Source organism: Carcharhinus amblyrhynchos, chromosome 10, assembly GCF_965287045.1.
Source record: "Carcharhinus amblyrhynchos chromosome 10, sCarAmb.v2.hapA, whole genome shotgun sequence".
Lineage (NCBI taxonomy): Eukaryota > Metazoa > Chordata > Chondrichthyes > Carcharhiniformes > Carcharhinidae > Carcharhinus > Carcharhinus amblyrhynchos.
The window spans coordinates 60225586-60242721 of record NC_137333.1 but is presented as its reverse complement, the minus strand read 5'-3'; the positions used below and the strand labels follow the sequence as shown (position 1 = coordinate 60242721).

Genomic DNA, 17136 nt, shown 5'->3' with positions numbered 1-17136 from the left:
CAGAGAGATAGTTACTCCTAAAAGTGATACATTGGTGACTGCTAGAAGGGGTAAGAAGCAGTCAGAGCAGCGATCCCTCGTGGCTGTTCCTCTGCAAAACAAGTACTCTGTTTTGGATGCTGTTGGGGAGGACAACTCAATGGGGGTAAGCCATGGCGTACTGGTCTCGGGAGTAGAGCCTGTCCTTGATGCTCAGGTGGGAAGGGAGACAAAGAGTACTGGATTAGTGATTGGGGACTCCATAGTTAAGGGGACAGATAGGAGAGTCTGTGGGAACGAGCGAGACTCGCGGTTAGTATGTTGCCTCCCAGGTACCAGGGTCCGTGATGTCTCTGATCGAGTGTTCGAGATCCTTAAGGGGGAGGGGCATCAGCCCCAAGTCGTGGTTCACGTAGGCACCCATGACATAGGTAGGAAAAGGGATGGGGATGTAAGACAGAAATTCAGGGAGTTAGGTTGGAAGCTTAGGGCTAAAACAAACAGAGTTGTTATCTCTGGTTTGTTACCCGTGCCACAGGATAGCAACGAGAATAGAGAGAGAGAACATTTGAACTCATGGCTAAAGGGGTGGTGCAGGAGAGAGAGTTTCAGATACCTGGACAATTGGGGCTCATTCTGGGGTAGGTGGGACCTCTACAAAAGGGATGGTCTGCACCTAAACCAGAGGGATACCAATATCTTGGGGGGAAAATTTGCCAATGCTATTCGGGGGGGTTTAAACTGATTCAGAAGGGAGATGGGAACCTGAATTGTAGGTCCAATGTACAGGAGGTTGATAATAGGGAGGTCATGGATAAGGTTTCAAGGTCACAGCAGTGTATTGACAGGCGGGAGGGTGGTTTGAAGTATGTATACTTTGATGCTAGGAGCATACGCAATAAGGTGGATGAACTTGCAGCCTGGATTGGCACCCGGGACTTCAATGTTGTGGCCATTTCGGAGACATGGATAGAGCAGGGACAGAACAGGAATGGTTGTTGCAGGGTCCAGGGTTCAGATGTTTCAGTCAGAGCAGAGAAGGTGGTAGAAGAGGGGGAGGCGTGGCATTGTTAGTCAAGGACAGTATTACGGTGGCAGAAAGGACGTTTTATGTGGACTCATCTATTGAGGCAGTATGGGCTAAGATTAGAAACAGGAAAGGAGGTCACCCTGCTGGGAGTTTTCTATAGGCCTCCGAAAAGTTCCAGAGATGTGGAGGAAAGGATTGCAAAGATGATCCTGGATAGGAGCGAAAGTAACAGGGTAGTTGTTATGGGGGACTTTAACTTAACAAATATTGATTGGAAAAGCTATAGTTCAAGTACGTTAGAGGGGTCAGTTTTTGTCCAATGTGTGCAGGAAGGTTTCCTGACACAGTATGTAGATAAGCCAACAAGAGGTGAGGCCACGTTGGATTTGGTACTGGGTAATGAACCAGACCAGGTGTTAGACTTGGATTGGGTGGCATGCCTTATGAGGATAGGTTGAGGGAGCTATTTCTTTTCTCCCTGGAGAGACGAAGGATGAGAGGGGACCTGATAGAGGATAATAAGATGTTGAGGTATAGATAGGGTGGATTCTCGGAGGCTATTTCCCAGGGCTGAAATGGTCGCTACGAGAGGACACAGGTTTAAGGTGCTGAGGAGCAGGTACACAGGAGATGTCGGGGTAAGTTTTTCATTCAGAGGGTGGTGAGTGAGTGGAATTGGCTGCTGTAGGTGGTGGTGGAGGCAAACTCGTTGGGGTCTTTTAAGAGACTTCTGGATGAGTGCACGGGATTTAATGGGATTGAGGGTTATAGATAGGCCTGGTAGGTAGGGATATGATCGGCGCAACTTGTAGGCTGAAGGGCCTGTTTGTGCTGTAGTGTTCTACGTTCTATGTTCATTCAGATCAGCAATGATTATGCACGATACCAGAGAATGTCATTCTTTCAAACTTAGATCTGTGCAATACTTGTGCAATGCACAGAAGACATATATACAAGCATAATAAATATCTTTGCCTTATTCCTGGTACCAGTATGTTTCTTGCAGCCAGGTATGAGGGAACTGGGTGACTGAGTTGAATCTGGTTTGCAACCCTTCTCATTCAGTTCCTATGTACTCCTATGGGTGGTTGACCTTCAGTCCAATATAAGACCACTCTTATTTGTTTTACATTCTACAGCAGGGTCTCCAGTTCTTCAGGAGCACAGGGATCAGAAAGGTTGATACATCCCGACTACCCCGGCAAAATGTGAAGTCCCAGTCAACTATGGTCAGGCTAAGCTCTCTGGACAAGAACGTAAGAAATAGGAGCAGGAGTAGGCCAACTAGCCCTTCGAGCCTGCCCCGCCATTCAATAAGATCATGGCTGATCTGTCGTGGCTCAGTTCCACATTCCTGCCCTCTCCCCATAACCCTTAATCCCCTCTCTCACCAAAAACCCATCAACCCGCGTCTTAAAAATATTTAGCGAGGCAGCCTCCACCACTTCAACGGGCAGAGAATTCCAGAGATTCACCACCCTTTGAGTGAAGAAGTTCCTCCTCAGCTCTGTTCTAAACCGCCCCCCCTTTATCTTGAGGCTATGCCCCCTAGTCCTACTATCCTTTCTGAGCAGGAAGAGTCTCTCCACCTCTATCCTATCCATCCCATTCATCATCTTATACGTCTCAATGAGATCTCCCCTCATTCTTCTAAACTCTAACGAGTACAAGCCTAATCTATTCAGCCTCTCCTCATAGCTCAACCCCCTCAACTCTGGCATCAGCCTAGTAAACCTCCTCTGCACTCCCTCCAAGGCTAAAATATCCTTGCGTAAGTATGGCGCCCAAAACTGCACACAGTACTCCAGCTGCGGCCTCACCAATGCCCTATACAGCCGCAGCAAGACCTCCCTACTTTTATATTCAATCCCCCTCGCTATGAAGGCCAGCATCCCATTCGCCTTCCTGACCACCTGCTGCACCTGCAAGCTGGGTTTTTGCGACTCATGCACAAGGACCCCGAGGTCCCTCTGCACCGTCGCCTGCTGCAGTTTTTCTCCACGTAAGTAATAATCCTTCCTACCATTATTCCTACCAAAGTGGACCACCTCACACTTGCCAACATTAAATTCCATCTGCCATTTCCTGGCCCATTCGCCCAGCCTATCTAGATCCTTCTGTAGACTCTCCCCACCCTCTGCACAATTTGCCTTTCCACCAATTTTGGTGTCATCAGCAAATTTCGACACCCTACACTCGGTTCCCTCCTCCAGATCATCTATATAAATGGTAAATAGCTGAGGCCCCAGCACCGACCCCTGGGGCACTCCACAAGCTTTACATGTACTTGTAATTTATTCTGAACATACAATGGAAAGGAAAGACTAGATGGTTCATGAGCCCTAAACCATAATATTATGAGTGTGCAGTTTATGCAAACCATGAACCATGTCATCATGTTGACCTGCTCCACTTGCTACCGCCCACCGCCCCCCCCCCCCCCAAGAACACCAGCCAGCCATGCAAATTTAGTAATCTTAAATGGCTGGGATTACAAAATTGGGGCTTTAATGTATTAGAGATAAAGGCAAAGAAAAATATGTAACTGGCATTTATAACCATATCAAATCTTGACTGTAATTGAGCTTTCAATGGCATCAAATGCCATTATATATTATCAGTTCCATTCTTTTTATCTACTTACATGCATTTTGAACCTTAGTAACTTACATGTTTGATATTTCTTGTAAAAGTAATTAATGTTTAATATATATTTGTTGTTTAATTAAAGTTTGAAAGTTCAGCAGTTACGAGTGCCAACAATACATAATTAAGGCAGAAACTGTAAACATTACATAAGATTTTATTTAAAATGTATCTTTGAAAAGTACATCAAAAGTCATTTTGTCTTGTCGAGATGTACCCAGCGTTGGACACTAATTATTAATTTAGTCTTTTATGGAGTCTGGGTATTGTTGGTTAGGCCTATATTTACTGCCCATCACTAAATCAACTTTCTCAACCCAACCAACGATACCCACACTTTATAAAAGAATAAAATAAAGAAATTAGCGTCCACTTTGGGCACTTTTTGATAAGACAAAATGTTCTGTAGATTAGAAACCAATATTGTAACAGTTCTACAGAAAATGAAGTCAACATACACAGACATATCTTAATCTTGGAATGTGAAAAAAGAATTCAAATGCACAGCACAGTTTTATTGGCCTTCTGGTCTGTAAGAGTGTTAATTGAATGGAAAAAAGAATACATAACAAATAACGGAAAATGAAGTAAGATCAGAGGAACATAAGAAATAGAAGCAGGAGAAGATGCTATGACCCTTCGAGCCTGCTCTGCCATTCGATATGATCATGGCTGACCTTTGACTTCAATTCCACTCTCCTGCCCAATCCTCATATCCCTTGATTCCTCGAGTAATCAAAAACCTGTGTATCCCAACCTCAAATAATTTCAATGATGGCACATCCACAATCCTCTGAGGTGGAGAATTCCAAAATTCACAACCCTTTGAGTGAAGAAACTTTTCCTCATTTCAGTACTAAATGATTGGCCTCTTATCCTGAGACTATTCCCCTTGCTCAAGATTCTCCAACCAGGAGAAGGAAACTCTTCATATCTAACCTGTCAAGCCCCTTCATAATCCTAAATGTTTCAATGAGATCATCTCCCATTCTTCTAAACTTCACAGAACTTAGACTCAAATTTTGTTTACTCTGCTTCTCATCAAAGATCAACCCTCTCAACCTTGGAGCCTCATTTTATTTCATCTTATTTTTACCAATCTCAAGCATCATTAAAATGATTTTTTGAGGGTTTTTTTTAAAAAGCCTATGCTCATTTCTGGCAAGAATTAGATTTATTATCAATGTGTGGTGCCGACTGAATACAGTCAACATTTGTTTCTCCTTTTGCAGTGAGGTCATCCGTAACATTTTAGAGAAAGGAGGTGGGCACTTAGATCAGCACTTCGAGATTCACAAAATTATAACAAATTCAAATGTTAATTAAGCGTAATTGTACATATAACAGACAGCAGATACTGCAAGCCAGTACTCCAACATTTCTCAAGCATCTACCAGATTTACAAGTGAAAAGTTTCTTCAGTTTGGTGCTCTCTTCGGTGGTGCATCCATGGTACATGATGGAGGCCTAAAAACAGAAAAACATTTTAGACTCTTTTTAATCCACGTTCTCTTAGTGGAAAGATGGTTGGGAAAGGGGACACAAGAGCTAAGCAAGTTTGGTAGATCTGTTTTTAACTACAAAGTGGAGTCTTAAGCCTTCAGTGAACCCTGGATGTGTACCATTCTGTTCTTGTTGAGTCTTGTCCATCTTTTCCTATACTGACACACAACCAACCACACAAGGATTGCCCAAAAATCAGAGAAAACCCTCCAGCGTCAAAGTTAAAATTGTTAAAAAAAAAATCAATGGAGGCTCTGGGAAAATGAATGTAAAAATACAAAATAGTATGTCGTAGTAGGGTATTTTAAAACTGCATTCTCCTGCACTGTCTCACTATACTGAAGTGGATTTTGTATTGTTCTGAACCACCCCAATATGACTCACAAATTGAATCTGTTTGTGAAGACCACTTGAGGCTGGGATTATTCCCACTCACTCCAGCTAACCTTCCAAGGCAACAGGCTAACAGATAGGTTGGTGTCAGGTGGACAAGCCACAAGAAGCCAACTTTGTAAGCTGTGCAGTTTAAGCTGGTCATGCTCTTGTAGTACCTCAATAAACATCTGAAAGTCCTGAAAACTTTGTTCTGTCATCTGTACTTTAGATTTCTGAAATGTTTAAGTAGGATGAAAGGAGAAACCCTCTTGTATACCGGATAGAGGTATAGATTTCACAACAACTTGATTTGGAGACTTTTAAACATGGTAATGAGGTTCTGCGCCAAACACTTAACCGAGCAACAAAAATGTACATTTTTACTCTCTCTCTCTCTCATTCTCAATCTCTTTATTTCTCAGAGTACAGGTTAAAAAGATCCTTAGTGATGGAATTGTATAACAGGAACAGATGGCCTTGTTATGAAAGCCTGGCTGAGCTCCAAGACTCACCACTGGATGAGCTCAACAGGCTGAATTATGTGTGCATGGATTGACATCTTTATGAGGTTATTTTTTAGAACTGTTTCTTTTCATTTGGAGGTTTGAAGTGAGGTCAAACCTTTGTTATTAATTCTGTGATGATAGTGTTTTATTGGCACTTTTTATAGAGCTGTAAAAATAGCAGATTATGTTTAAAGCAGATGTTTAATTGGGTGTTTTTTCTAACATCCATATCAAGGTATCATTATTATTCTACAACTCATTAGTTCTATGGTGCATACTTGATGAGTTAATATGAGAGATGCAGGAGGTCCTGGAAGGGGCATTAAGGCCTTGGAGGTGGCATGGGGGCATGGACTTGCCAGAGGACAAGAATGTGGTATCCAGGCATAGAGGAAGCAGGGGACCATGGTGGGGGGGCGAAGTGGGGAGCATGGGATTACACAGATGTCATGGAGGTGGCAATGAGGGGGGAAATGCCGGGGGCGGGGGGAATGTGTGGTTTGAAGGCTAAAAGATCTAACAGCATTTAATACACCCTTCCAACCACCTGTCTTGGCATTTTCCTATCTCCGTGCCTGGACCATGGGTTAACAGGCCTAATTCAATTCCAGCCCACCTCCCCACAGTGAAAATAGTGCATGCGGGCTATTTCTATGGAGATAGGTCTTCCACAATCAGGAAATTTCCAAATTTGACTTTACACCTCAACAATGAAAATCCAGGCCTCATTCTCATTTCCAAATTGAAAGGACATGTGCTGTTTAAAACATCTGAACCAAAGCCTATGTGGCTTATGTAGCACTTGAGTCATTTCTTCATGGAAAACACCTCAATGATATCATTGGTAGGTATCACATGTTGTGTAGATAGCAATCAGCAGTTGCTGTCAGCCCCCCAGGGAATTTATGCAGCATGTTGAAGTGGCACAATGCAAGTAAATTCTTTCCATAACTCTCTAGAAAAATCAAAATCAAAAGACACTTTTGTCATTCTTTTTATTCCTTCATGGGATATGGGCATCACTGTCTACATATTTGTTTCCCATCTTAAAATAATACTTATTGCAATGTATAAATTTACATTTGTACCTGTGGTAATGTCTTTCTCTACCTATATACATTAACAATGCCTTGGGATTTGTCACATTGAGCAAGCACTAGTTAACTGACTAGTAGCTACAACAGAATCATACAGCTTTTCTGTAGATACCCATTTTTTAAACAATCTTCCATAAAAATAATGCTAAAACATTACTCCTAAATTTACAAAAACGGTTAATTTAATCAACATAAATAATTGCACAATCAACTGCTTTTATGTTCCTTTTTTACACTGGTATTTGTCTGAAATGGAGCAGTACAATAAATAAACCTGTTGGACTTTAACTTGGTGTTGTGAGACTTCTTTTTGTGTTTGTCTGAAAGTCACTGCAACACAAGTTGCCAGAACCTAATAACACACTAAGATAAAAGCAAGATACTGTGGATGCTGGGATCTGAAACAGAAACAGAAAATGAGACAATGGAGCCAATGTTTCAAGTCTGGATGAAATTTCGTCAGATCTGCTAAGATTTTCCAGCATTTTCTGTTTCTGTGTTGACTGAATAGCACACATTGGGCTGGATTTTCATAGGGTCAGGGAGACCCGGTTAAGTGTGAAAATGGTGTCCTGGAGTAGATTTCAGGATTCCTCACTCCATTCTTAGGGTTTCCGGTTTTCACCAGTGTAATTTAAGAGTGCAGCCCACATCCTCTACTCCCAACCTGGCCAGCTGTATTGCGGAGGTAGGCATGCATTATTCCTCAGCTATTGTTATGGAGTCGGGCCAGCAGTTAAAGGACTTGTGGTTCACGGCACTTCAGAGATGTCATGAACCATTGTCTGCATGAAGGAACTTTTTGAAAGCTAAATTCAGAAGCTCTTACCCATGCTCCCCATACTAAGCGATGCCCCCCCACCCATCCCACATGGTCCCTCATCCCTCCACACCAACCTATGTTATTCACATGCTTATTGACCCACAACTCTAAAACCACTAGACACTACGTTATCAATAGTATGCAATAAAAGCTTTAATAAAGTTATGCATACATAAAAACTGTTTTTACCACATCCCAATAAAAGTGTCAATCATCCAGATTCTTTAAAGCAGAAACTGCAAGCACTTAAAACCGCTTTGCTTTTGAAATTGACGGATTAGATCAGAACAAGAGCTGTCAATAAAGGAATATTTTCCTTGGAGTGAAGCTGTTTCAGCACTCTAATGGATATCTGGATTCCCAGCCATGAATATACAATGAGGCTTATGAGGCTTGAGGCATGCATACCAAATCAATTGTCATCTTCAAGATGAAAATTCAGCCCATTATTACTGATGCAGAAATTAATTTTGGCCAACCTGGCACAAACACAGTTTAAGTAAATGTTTGGAAAGATTAAATGCCAGCAAGTCTGTAACTTACATGTTTGTGACAGATGTTTCTTCATGGAAACAGAGATTTTTCCGCCCGCTGGCCACCTTTTGCTGGCATTAAGTATCTCACTTTCTTCCAAAAATATGATTGTTTGGAAACAGATTTACTTCCTTTCCATTTCACAGTTCTTCTTGATTTGAGAACAAGTTGGAGTGACTCTGGTAGTGACTTAATGTTGCTTATGGGCTTAAACTCAATAAGTATTGGTTCTATTTTTTTTTCAACTAATACTTGATGCAGTCCAGTCATAAGTTCATACATTGAGCTGCACTCATCATCCACATATTCTTTACTGAGTATTATAATCAATCTTCGGCATTCGTTTATATAAAAAAGTATGTCATCTGCAGAACCTGGAAAACAAATTAATTATTGATTTATTAAAATTACCATTTGGGAAAAAAATTGAACATTCTACATATAAATTTGTGCAAAGTACAATCTCTGTACAGTCAAACTGCTTTCCCAGAAAGCCAAGCAGGAAATCAGATTTAAACACAATGGACTGAATTTTGCTCCTATCTCCAGGATGGACAGGTTTTTATCTCTCAGCGAATCAAAGGATATGGGGAGTGGGCAAGAAATTGCAGCTGAAGCTCAAAATCAGCCATGATCATACTGAATGACAGAGCAGACTGGATGAATCATGTTATTTACTCCTTGATTCCATCGCTCGTGTTCTTCTACTCTGGCAGTCACCAGAATAATGAGGGCTCTTGCTGTTGACCTTGAGAACAGCAGCCCACAAAGACCTAATAACCTCTGTGCTGTGGATTCTCCCCTTTCCTGATGGCAGGGGAAACCAGGTGTTAAGTCACTGGGGTGTCTCGAAGTGCAGCAGCAGTGATTAACAGAAAGCAGGTAAGCAGACAGTCACATTGAAATATTTTCTATTGCCCTGAGAACCTGTGCTGGTGAGCTTTCTACTTAAAGTGCTGAAGTCTTTGGGATATAGAATCACAAAATCACTAGAAACCCTACAGTGCAGAAGGACGCCATTCAGCCCATTGAGTCTGCACCAACAACAATCCCACCAAGGCCCTATCCCCACTTGGTTACCCTGCTAATCCCTCTAACCTATCACATCCCAGACACTAAGGGTTAATTTACTATTGTCCAAACAACCTAACCTGCACATCTTTGGACTGTGGGAGGAAACCAGACCATCTGGAGGAAACCCACGCAGACATGGGGAGAACATGCAAATTCCACACAGACAGTGACCAAAGCCAGGAATCAAACCCAGGTCGCTGGAGCTGAGACAGCAGTGTGAACCATTGTGCCACTGTGCCTCCCCCAATTGTGATGATGGTGTTAGACTGTGTATCATATTGTTTTGATCTAACAAAGGCATATGGATACAAGTCCACATTAGGATGGTGTGTAATCTGTAATACAGGTGATGGGGGTGCCCAAATGCAAGGAACTTGCATTTAGTTAGGACCTTTCACATAGTTAGTCCCTGCCAAAATGGTTTTATAGCCACACATACTAAACCAAGAAGTTAAAAAGCAGTTAACAACTTTCCTTTTTAATTTAAATTCGGAAAATAAATGATTGATTGAATTAGGTATAAGGTAAAATAAAGACTTTGAAAAAATCACAGTGATTTATTTTAAAAATTAAAACTGCATCAAATATTCTAATTTGCATTTTGAGATTAAATAATGAAAATAATAGATTGGTTATTTAACCTTCTTTCCAATCTCATTTTTGCCTGGTTCAATATATATTGCCTAAGATTATTACAGTAAGAAGTCTCACAACATCAGGTTAAAGTCCAACAAGTTTATTTGATGGCAAACCCCGAATGCTTGTGGGTTTACTCCTTTGTCAGGTGAGTGGAGAGCTCTGGTTTCAAACAGAGCATATAAAGGCACACACAGTTTATAGAATATTGATTAGCATGTGAGCCTTTACTTACAATTCTTAAAGGTGCAGACAATGTGAGTGGAGATAGCATTAAGCATTGTCTCCAGACAGGGACAGTAAGTGAGATGTTGCAAGCCCAGGCAACTAATGAGGGTTACAGACAGTGTGACATGAACCCAAGATCCCGATTGAGGCCACCCTCATGTATGTGGAACTTGGCTATCGGTTTCTGCTCAGCGACTCTGCACTGTCATATGTCGTGAAGACCGCCTTGGAGAATGTTTACCCAAAGATCAGAGGCCGAATGCCCATGACCACTGAAGTGCTTGTCAACAGGAAAGGAATAGTCTTGCCTGGTGATTGTCGAGTGGTGTTCATTCATCCATTGTCGTAGCGTCTGCATGGTCACCCCGATGTACCATGCCTTGGGACACCCTTTCTTGCAGCGTTTCAGGTAGACAATGTTGGCCGAGTTGCAAGGGTATGTGCCGTGTACCTGGTGGATAGTATTCTCACATGAGATGATGGCATCCGTGTCGATGATCCGGCATGTCTTGCAGAAGCTGCTGTGGCAGGGTTGTGAGATGTCGTGGTCACTGTTCTCCTGAAGGGTGGGTAGTTTATTGTGACAATGGTCAGTTTGAGGTTGTGTGGTTGTTTCAAGGCAAGAAATGGGGGTATGGGGATGGCCTTGGCAAGATGTTCGTTTTCATCAATGACATGTTGAAGACTCCGAAGAAGATGTTGTAGCTTCTCCGCTCCGGTGAAGTACTGGACAACGAAGAGTACTCTGTCCACCGTGTCCTGTGTTTGTCTTCTGAGGAGGTCGGTGTGGTTTTTTGCTGTGGCATGTCTGTTGACTCATCAACTGTTGGTTGATGAGTCAAGCGCCGTATCCTGTTCTTATGAGGGCATCTTTCAGCATCTGGAGGTGTCTGTTACGATCCTCCTCATCTGAACAGATCCTGTGTATACGAAGGGCTTGTCCGTAGGGAATGGCTTCTTTAACATGTTTAGGGTGGAAGTTGGAGAAATGGAGCATCATGAGGTTATTGTGGGCTTGCGAAACAGTGAGATGCTGCGGTGACCATCCTTGATGGAGCTGCGTGTGTCCAAGAATACAACCAATTCCGGAGAATAGTCCATGGTGAGTCCAATGGTGGGATGGAACTTGTTAATGTCATCAGATAGTTGTTTCAGTGATTGTTCACCACGAATCCAAAGGAAGAAAATGTCATCAATGTATCTAGTGTATAGCATTGGCTGAAGATCCTGTGCGGTGAAGAAGTCTTGTTCGAGCCTGTGTATGAAGATGTTGGCATATTGGAGGTGCGAGTTTGGTCCCATGACTGTTCTGGGTGTCTGGAAGAAGAACTGGTTGTTCTTCAACCAGATGAGTTGTAAGATTGCATCTGGAAACTGGCAGTTGTCAGCGTTGAGTACTGAGGCAGTTGCAGCAATGCCATCGCCATGGGGGATGCTGGTGTAGAGCGCCAAGACATCCATTGTGACAAGGAGTGCCCCTGTTTCAACTGTTCCATGTGTGCTGAGTTTCAGTAGGAAGTCCGTAGTGTTGCGACAAAAGCTGGGGGTTCTTTGTACAATGGGTTTCAGGATGCCCTCGACGTAGCTGGAGAGGTTCTCACACAGTGTCCCATTGCCCGATACGATGCGACGGCCGGGTGTGTTTGCCTTGTGTATCTTTGAGAGGCAGTAGAGATCTCCAAAGCGGGGAGTAAGTGGGATGAGAGCAATGTGGGCATTCTGAAGGTTCGGATCAAAGTTCTTGATCAGAGTGTTGAGTTGACGGGTGTGTTCTTTGGTTGGATCTGCAGGTAACTGTATGTAGTGTTTCTCGTTGTTCAGTTGTCAGTACACTTCTTTGCAGTAATCCATTCTGTTCAGTCTGACAATGGCCCCTCCTTTGTCTGCTGGTTTGATGACAATGTTGCGGTTGGGCTTGAGAGTGTGGATGACATTGTGTTGTGCTTGGGTGATGTTCGGGGCTGTCTTGTGAGTGCGGTTGATGAACCTGGTGTTGACGCACCTCCTGATGACTTGGGCATACATGTCCAGTCGAGGACAGCAGCCTTCCGGAGGAGTCCAATTGGACTCTTTCCTCTTTGGTTGCTGTACTGTGAATCTCTGTTGGCTGTTCCGGTTCATTGGCTGTCTCATTATGTTCGCTGTTGGCCTCTTGGGGTTTGTGGAAGAACTCTCACAGCCTCACCTGATGAAGGAACAGAGCTCCAAAAGCTTGTGATTCCAAATAAACCTGTTGGACTTTAACCTGGTGTTGTGAGACTTTTTACTGTGCTCACCCCAGCCCATTGCCGGCATCTCCACATTAAGTCTAATGAAGACTGAAAAATTATAGCCAGTGCTTCTGTCATTTCCATTTTCATTTGTCCTTGGTTGCATCTAGCTGTATCAACTTTAAGTGCAGATAACCTATCCAATACCTCCCCTTTTTAATTTTAAACCTTTCAAGTGTCTCAATTATTTTGTATTTTCCCATAGCCTGGGTAGCATCTTCTTCCTCCATAAAGACAACTACAAAGTATTCATTTACTACCTCAGCTATGTCCTCTGACCCCATGTGTAAATCCCCCATTTTGTCCCTAATCAGCTCTATTACTCTTTTTGCCACCATTTTACCATTTAGATGCCGAGAGAAGACTTTGGGAATTCCCTTTTATGTTGGCTGCCAGCCTCTTTTTATACTCCTTCCTTGCTTCTCTTATTTGCTTCTTCACTTCTCCTCTGAACCTTCTATATTCAGCCTGTTTCTCAACTGTAATTTGTACCTGGCACCTATGATAAACAGACCCTTGCTTCTTTATATTAATTTTGATTTCTTTTGTCATCCAGGGAACTCGGCATTGTTTACCGTCTCTTTCTCTTTCAAGGGAATATTCTTCAACTGTGTCCAAATTATCTCTTCTTTGGAGGTAGCCCACTGATCATGTATTGTTTTTCCTGCCAGCCTTTAACTCTAATTTATTCAGCCCAGAACCATTCTTATTCCATTGAAGTTGTCTTTCCCCTGTTAAGTTTTCTTATTTGGGACAGATCCTTAGTCAGCCTAAACTTTATGATACAATGATGACCGTTCCCTAAACTTTCTCTTGCTGACACTTAATCAACTTGTCTCTTCGCATTTCCAAGAACTTGGTTTAGCAATGCATCCTCGTTGGACTGAAGACATACTGCTGTAGAAAATTTTCCTGAACACGCTCTAGGGACTCTTGATCCTCTTGGACATTTACACTAATATTATCCCAGTCTAAATTTGGATAAATAAAGTTCCCCAGCATATATACTCTATAATAATTGTCTATAATAATAAAGTTCCCCAGCATAAATACTCTATAATAATTGTGTCTCTATGCAATTTCCTTGCAAATCTTTTCTTCTACATCCTTCCCATTAGTTGGCGTGCTATAGACTACATGAGGCAATGTAATTGCATGTTTTTTTGTTCCTTAGCTGAAGCGAAATACATTCTGAGCATGACCCCTCTGGGAAATCCTCTTTCTCCAGCACAGCAATACTTTCCCTAATCAATACCACCAACCCTGCTCCTTGTTTATTTTTCTTCCTTTCATGAAAATCTTGTACCAGGAATATTTAACATCCTGTTCTGCCTTTCCAGGAGCCAGGTCTCTGTTATTGCTGCCTCATCGGGGCCAGGATTGTACAGCCCCTCCCATCTGGTAGGATATCATGGTTCCACCGAAGTAAACAGCAATTTAAATGGCCCTCTGCAACTACCAGGTGGAGACGTACAGTAGCAGGGCTGTTAAATCCTGGTGTATAATTCTACATGGCGATCTATGCCTGTTAACTCACCAATCTTATTAACCACACTCTGTGCATTCATACACAGGCATAGTAACCCTGATTTAGATTCTTCCACTTTCTCCCTTGCTCTGACCCCACCTATTAATCTACCATTGTCTACCGCTATCCAGTTTTCCCAGTTATTCTCTGCACTTCGAATTCCTTTCTGATATTGACCAAGATTCTCTGACTTTGCACATGGCTGGGATTCTGTGATCCTGTGGCCATGATTGCGGGATTTGGATCAGTGCCAAATTCTCCATTCTCACTGGCCGCATTGGTGGGGCAAATAACATCAGAGAATTCAAGCCATTATCTCTTCTTTCCCAAATCCCTGTTGGCTTCGTTTAAAATTTCCACATTAGCATCAGCATAATTCAAAACATAAGGCATGATAGAACAGAAAGCCTTTCTTTGACGTTAATGCTAATAACAATAAAGGAACGATCTGCACTTTTCTATTCTACGGTGTTCCTTGCATCTCCAAGTAAACTGAACATATTAAAAATAGACCTATTTTTCATTTGAGTTTTAGTAGAATAAAGAGACAATTAAATCAAGAATGAGTCAATCTTACCTCCTGGAGGAACATCACGTTCAAATAGGCAGAGTCGGTAGCCAAATTGTTTTTCTAGAATTGCAGGTAACAATCCCAAAGCAAATTGCTGCTCTTCCTCAGCATTGAGGAGAGTTTCATTACTCTCAAGGAGCAACACATAGGCATCATATTTCTTACTGTCTGAAAGTGAAAGCCAAGACGTTAGCTGCAATCAGCATAGCTAAACAGATTTTGTTTTTGGTTTAAAGTTTATCCAATTCCATCTCTCAAGAAGAATCAGCAGGGAGCAATCAACACTGATCTTGCCAGTGTGGCATACATCCCAAGAACAGAAAAATATAGTATTATGTTTATGCTTAGTGGTGTAGCAGAGGACAGGAAATTCTAGCTTTGGTATGTTTTGTGGAATGTGCTTTTTGAAATCTCATGTAACTTTTGAACAATAAAAAAAAACCCAATGTATGAGACATAGTACTATTTGGGCATTATATGATGTTTTAAATATAGAAGAACGCAAGGGAAACATTCCATGACATACTCACCTAAAAATATTAATGACTATCTTTTTCATCTGCACCGCTCATATATCAGTGTGCACTTTGTTAGATCAGCAAAACTTCTACAATCAATGTGATCTTGCAGGAACATCTATTACATGGTCTCTCATATTATTCAGGGCTTCACTCAGGGCTGTTACTTATTTACAGGTAGTAAGTGTTAGGCTTAGTGGTAGCATCGCCATTCATAAATTGATGGTTCAAGTCTTATTCTAGGTAACGTGGAAAACGAGAATACTGAGCAGAATTATGAGAAATAGATTACCCACTCCCTGACTAAAATGTCAGGGGGCAAGTTCACCGAGGGGAACATCCGCACCTTACACTCATTTAATGGCCAATTGGTCATTAATAGACTGAAGGTGGGATCTCTGCACCTCAGAAGGTCTCACCACAAAGAGCTACAAGTACTTTGGGACATAGGCATGTGGCATTGGTTTAGGTTGTGGATCAGTGTTTGGAGGAGTGGGGGTGAGGCAGGCAGGTCTTACTGGGTGTTAAGCAAGCAGGCCCTGCCAAGGGAGGTGAGAGCTTGTATTTTGAAATTCTAATGGGAGGAGGGAGGCCTGGAGATAAAACTGAGTGGGGTTGGGGGTAGTATTGGAGTAAAGGTGTTGAAGGGGCTCTCTGATGGGACCTAGATTAAAAGAGAAACTATCCCCTACTCAACACTAGCCTGCGGGAGAAAATGTGCTAGGGTGGTCACTTGGTGAGGGCCTCTTCTGCTGCTGGTTAATTCCCAACAGAAACAGAATAAATTGAATAGAATAGAATGCAATCTGCTCTGCTGAAGGAGGCCTTTTGGCCCAACAAGTCACTACCAATTCTGACAGAGCATCCCACCCAGGCCTTATCCCCACAAACCCAGCATATTTACCCTGCCAATCCTCCTAATCTACATATCTTGGTATATTAAGTGACAATTTAGCATGGCTAATCCATTTAAGCTGCACATCTTTGGACTGTGGGAGGAAATTGGAGCACCCAGAGAAAACCACATAGACACAGGGAGAATGTGCAAACTCCATACAGACAGTTACCCAAGGCAGGAATTGAATCCGGGTCCCTGGTGCTATAAGGAAACAGTGCTAACCACTTTGCTACTGTTCCGTACACGACACTGTACGGCCCTTAACAATGGAATAAGGCTCTAAAAAGTGGGAATTAATAGTCAACTTAAGAGCCCTCACTGGTTCACTGGTGGACGGATCACAGAAGACCATCCCAGCCACTAATACATTAGCAGTGGGGACAGGGATAGCTGGTGGGCAGCAAGCAGGTTACTCACCCACTGGATTTAATGAGCCCTCCTGCCTTCAAACCTTTGGGCGGGGGAGCATAAAAGCCAGCCCATCGGTCTCTAAATATAAGTTGACATTCAACAGGTAGAGTTGTAAGTGGCTCAGTCAGAAGGGTTGGGTTTGGGGTGTGCTCAAGAGAGAGACTGGAACCTTGGCTCTTAATATTGAATTGATGTACAGCTGAAGTACTTTGAATAAGAATCTATCCTAGGGTGGAACAAGGTGGATGGGGCCATTCATAAACACAACAATACCAAAATATTTTTTTCTCTTACTTATTGCCAGGAAGTATGAAATGCAAGCAAGGCTGCACTAATTGTCCAGCACATTTTGTTCTTAGAATGTGCTGGTGCTTTCTTTTGCTTGAATCATTGCAGGTCTTGACAGCATGTCTATCAGAACATAAAAAGAATGAACTGCATTTACTCAGCGCCATTCACATCCTCAGGCCTTCCCAGAATGGTTTTGTCATAAAGAGTGATCACTATGC

The 17136-nt window shown here is 42.4% G+C and overlaps 1 protein-coding gene across 1 annotated transcript in view; it reads right to left on the bottom strand.

Annotated features, from left to right (window-relative positions):
- Positions 1-3858: 3858 nt before the first annotated feature.
- LOC145349292 (interleukin-18 receptor 1-like) overlaps positions 3859-17136 on the bottom strand; it is a 53294-nt gene continuing 40016 nt past the window's right edge. Inside the window, exons 11-13 of the mRNA XM_080197799.1 lie at positions 14807-14968; positions 8503-8867; positions 3859-5122 (exon numbers count right to left, since the gene is read on the bottom strand). Coding sequence (XP_080053925.1) covers positions 8524-8867; positions 14807-14968 — 506 coding nt within the window. The 3' untranslated portion in view covers positions 3859-5122; positions 8503-8523. The remainder of the gene's footprint in view (positions 5123-8502; positions 8868-14806; positions 14969-17136) is intronic.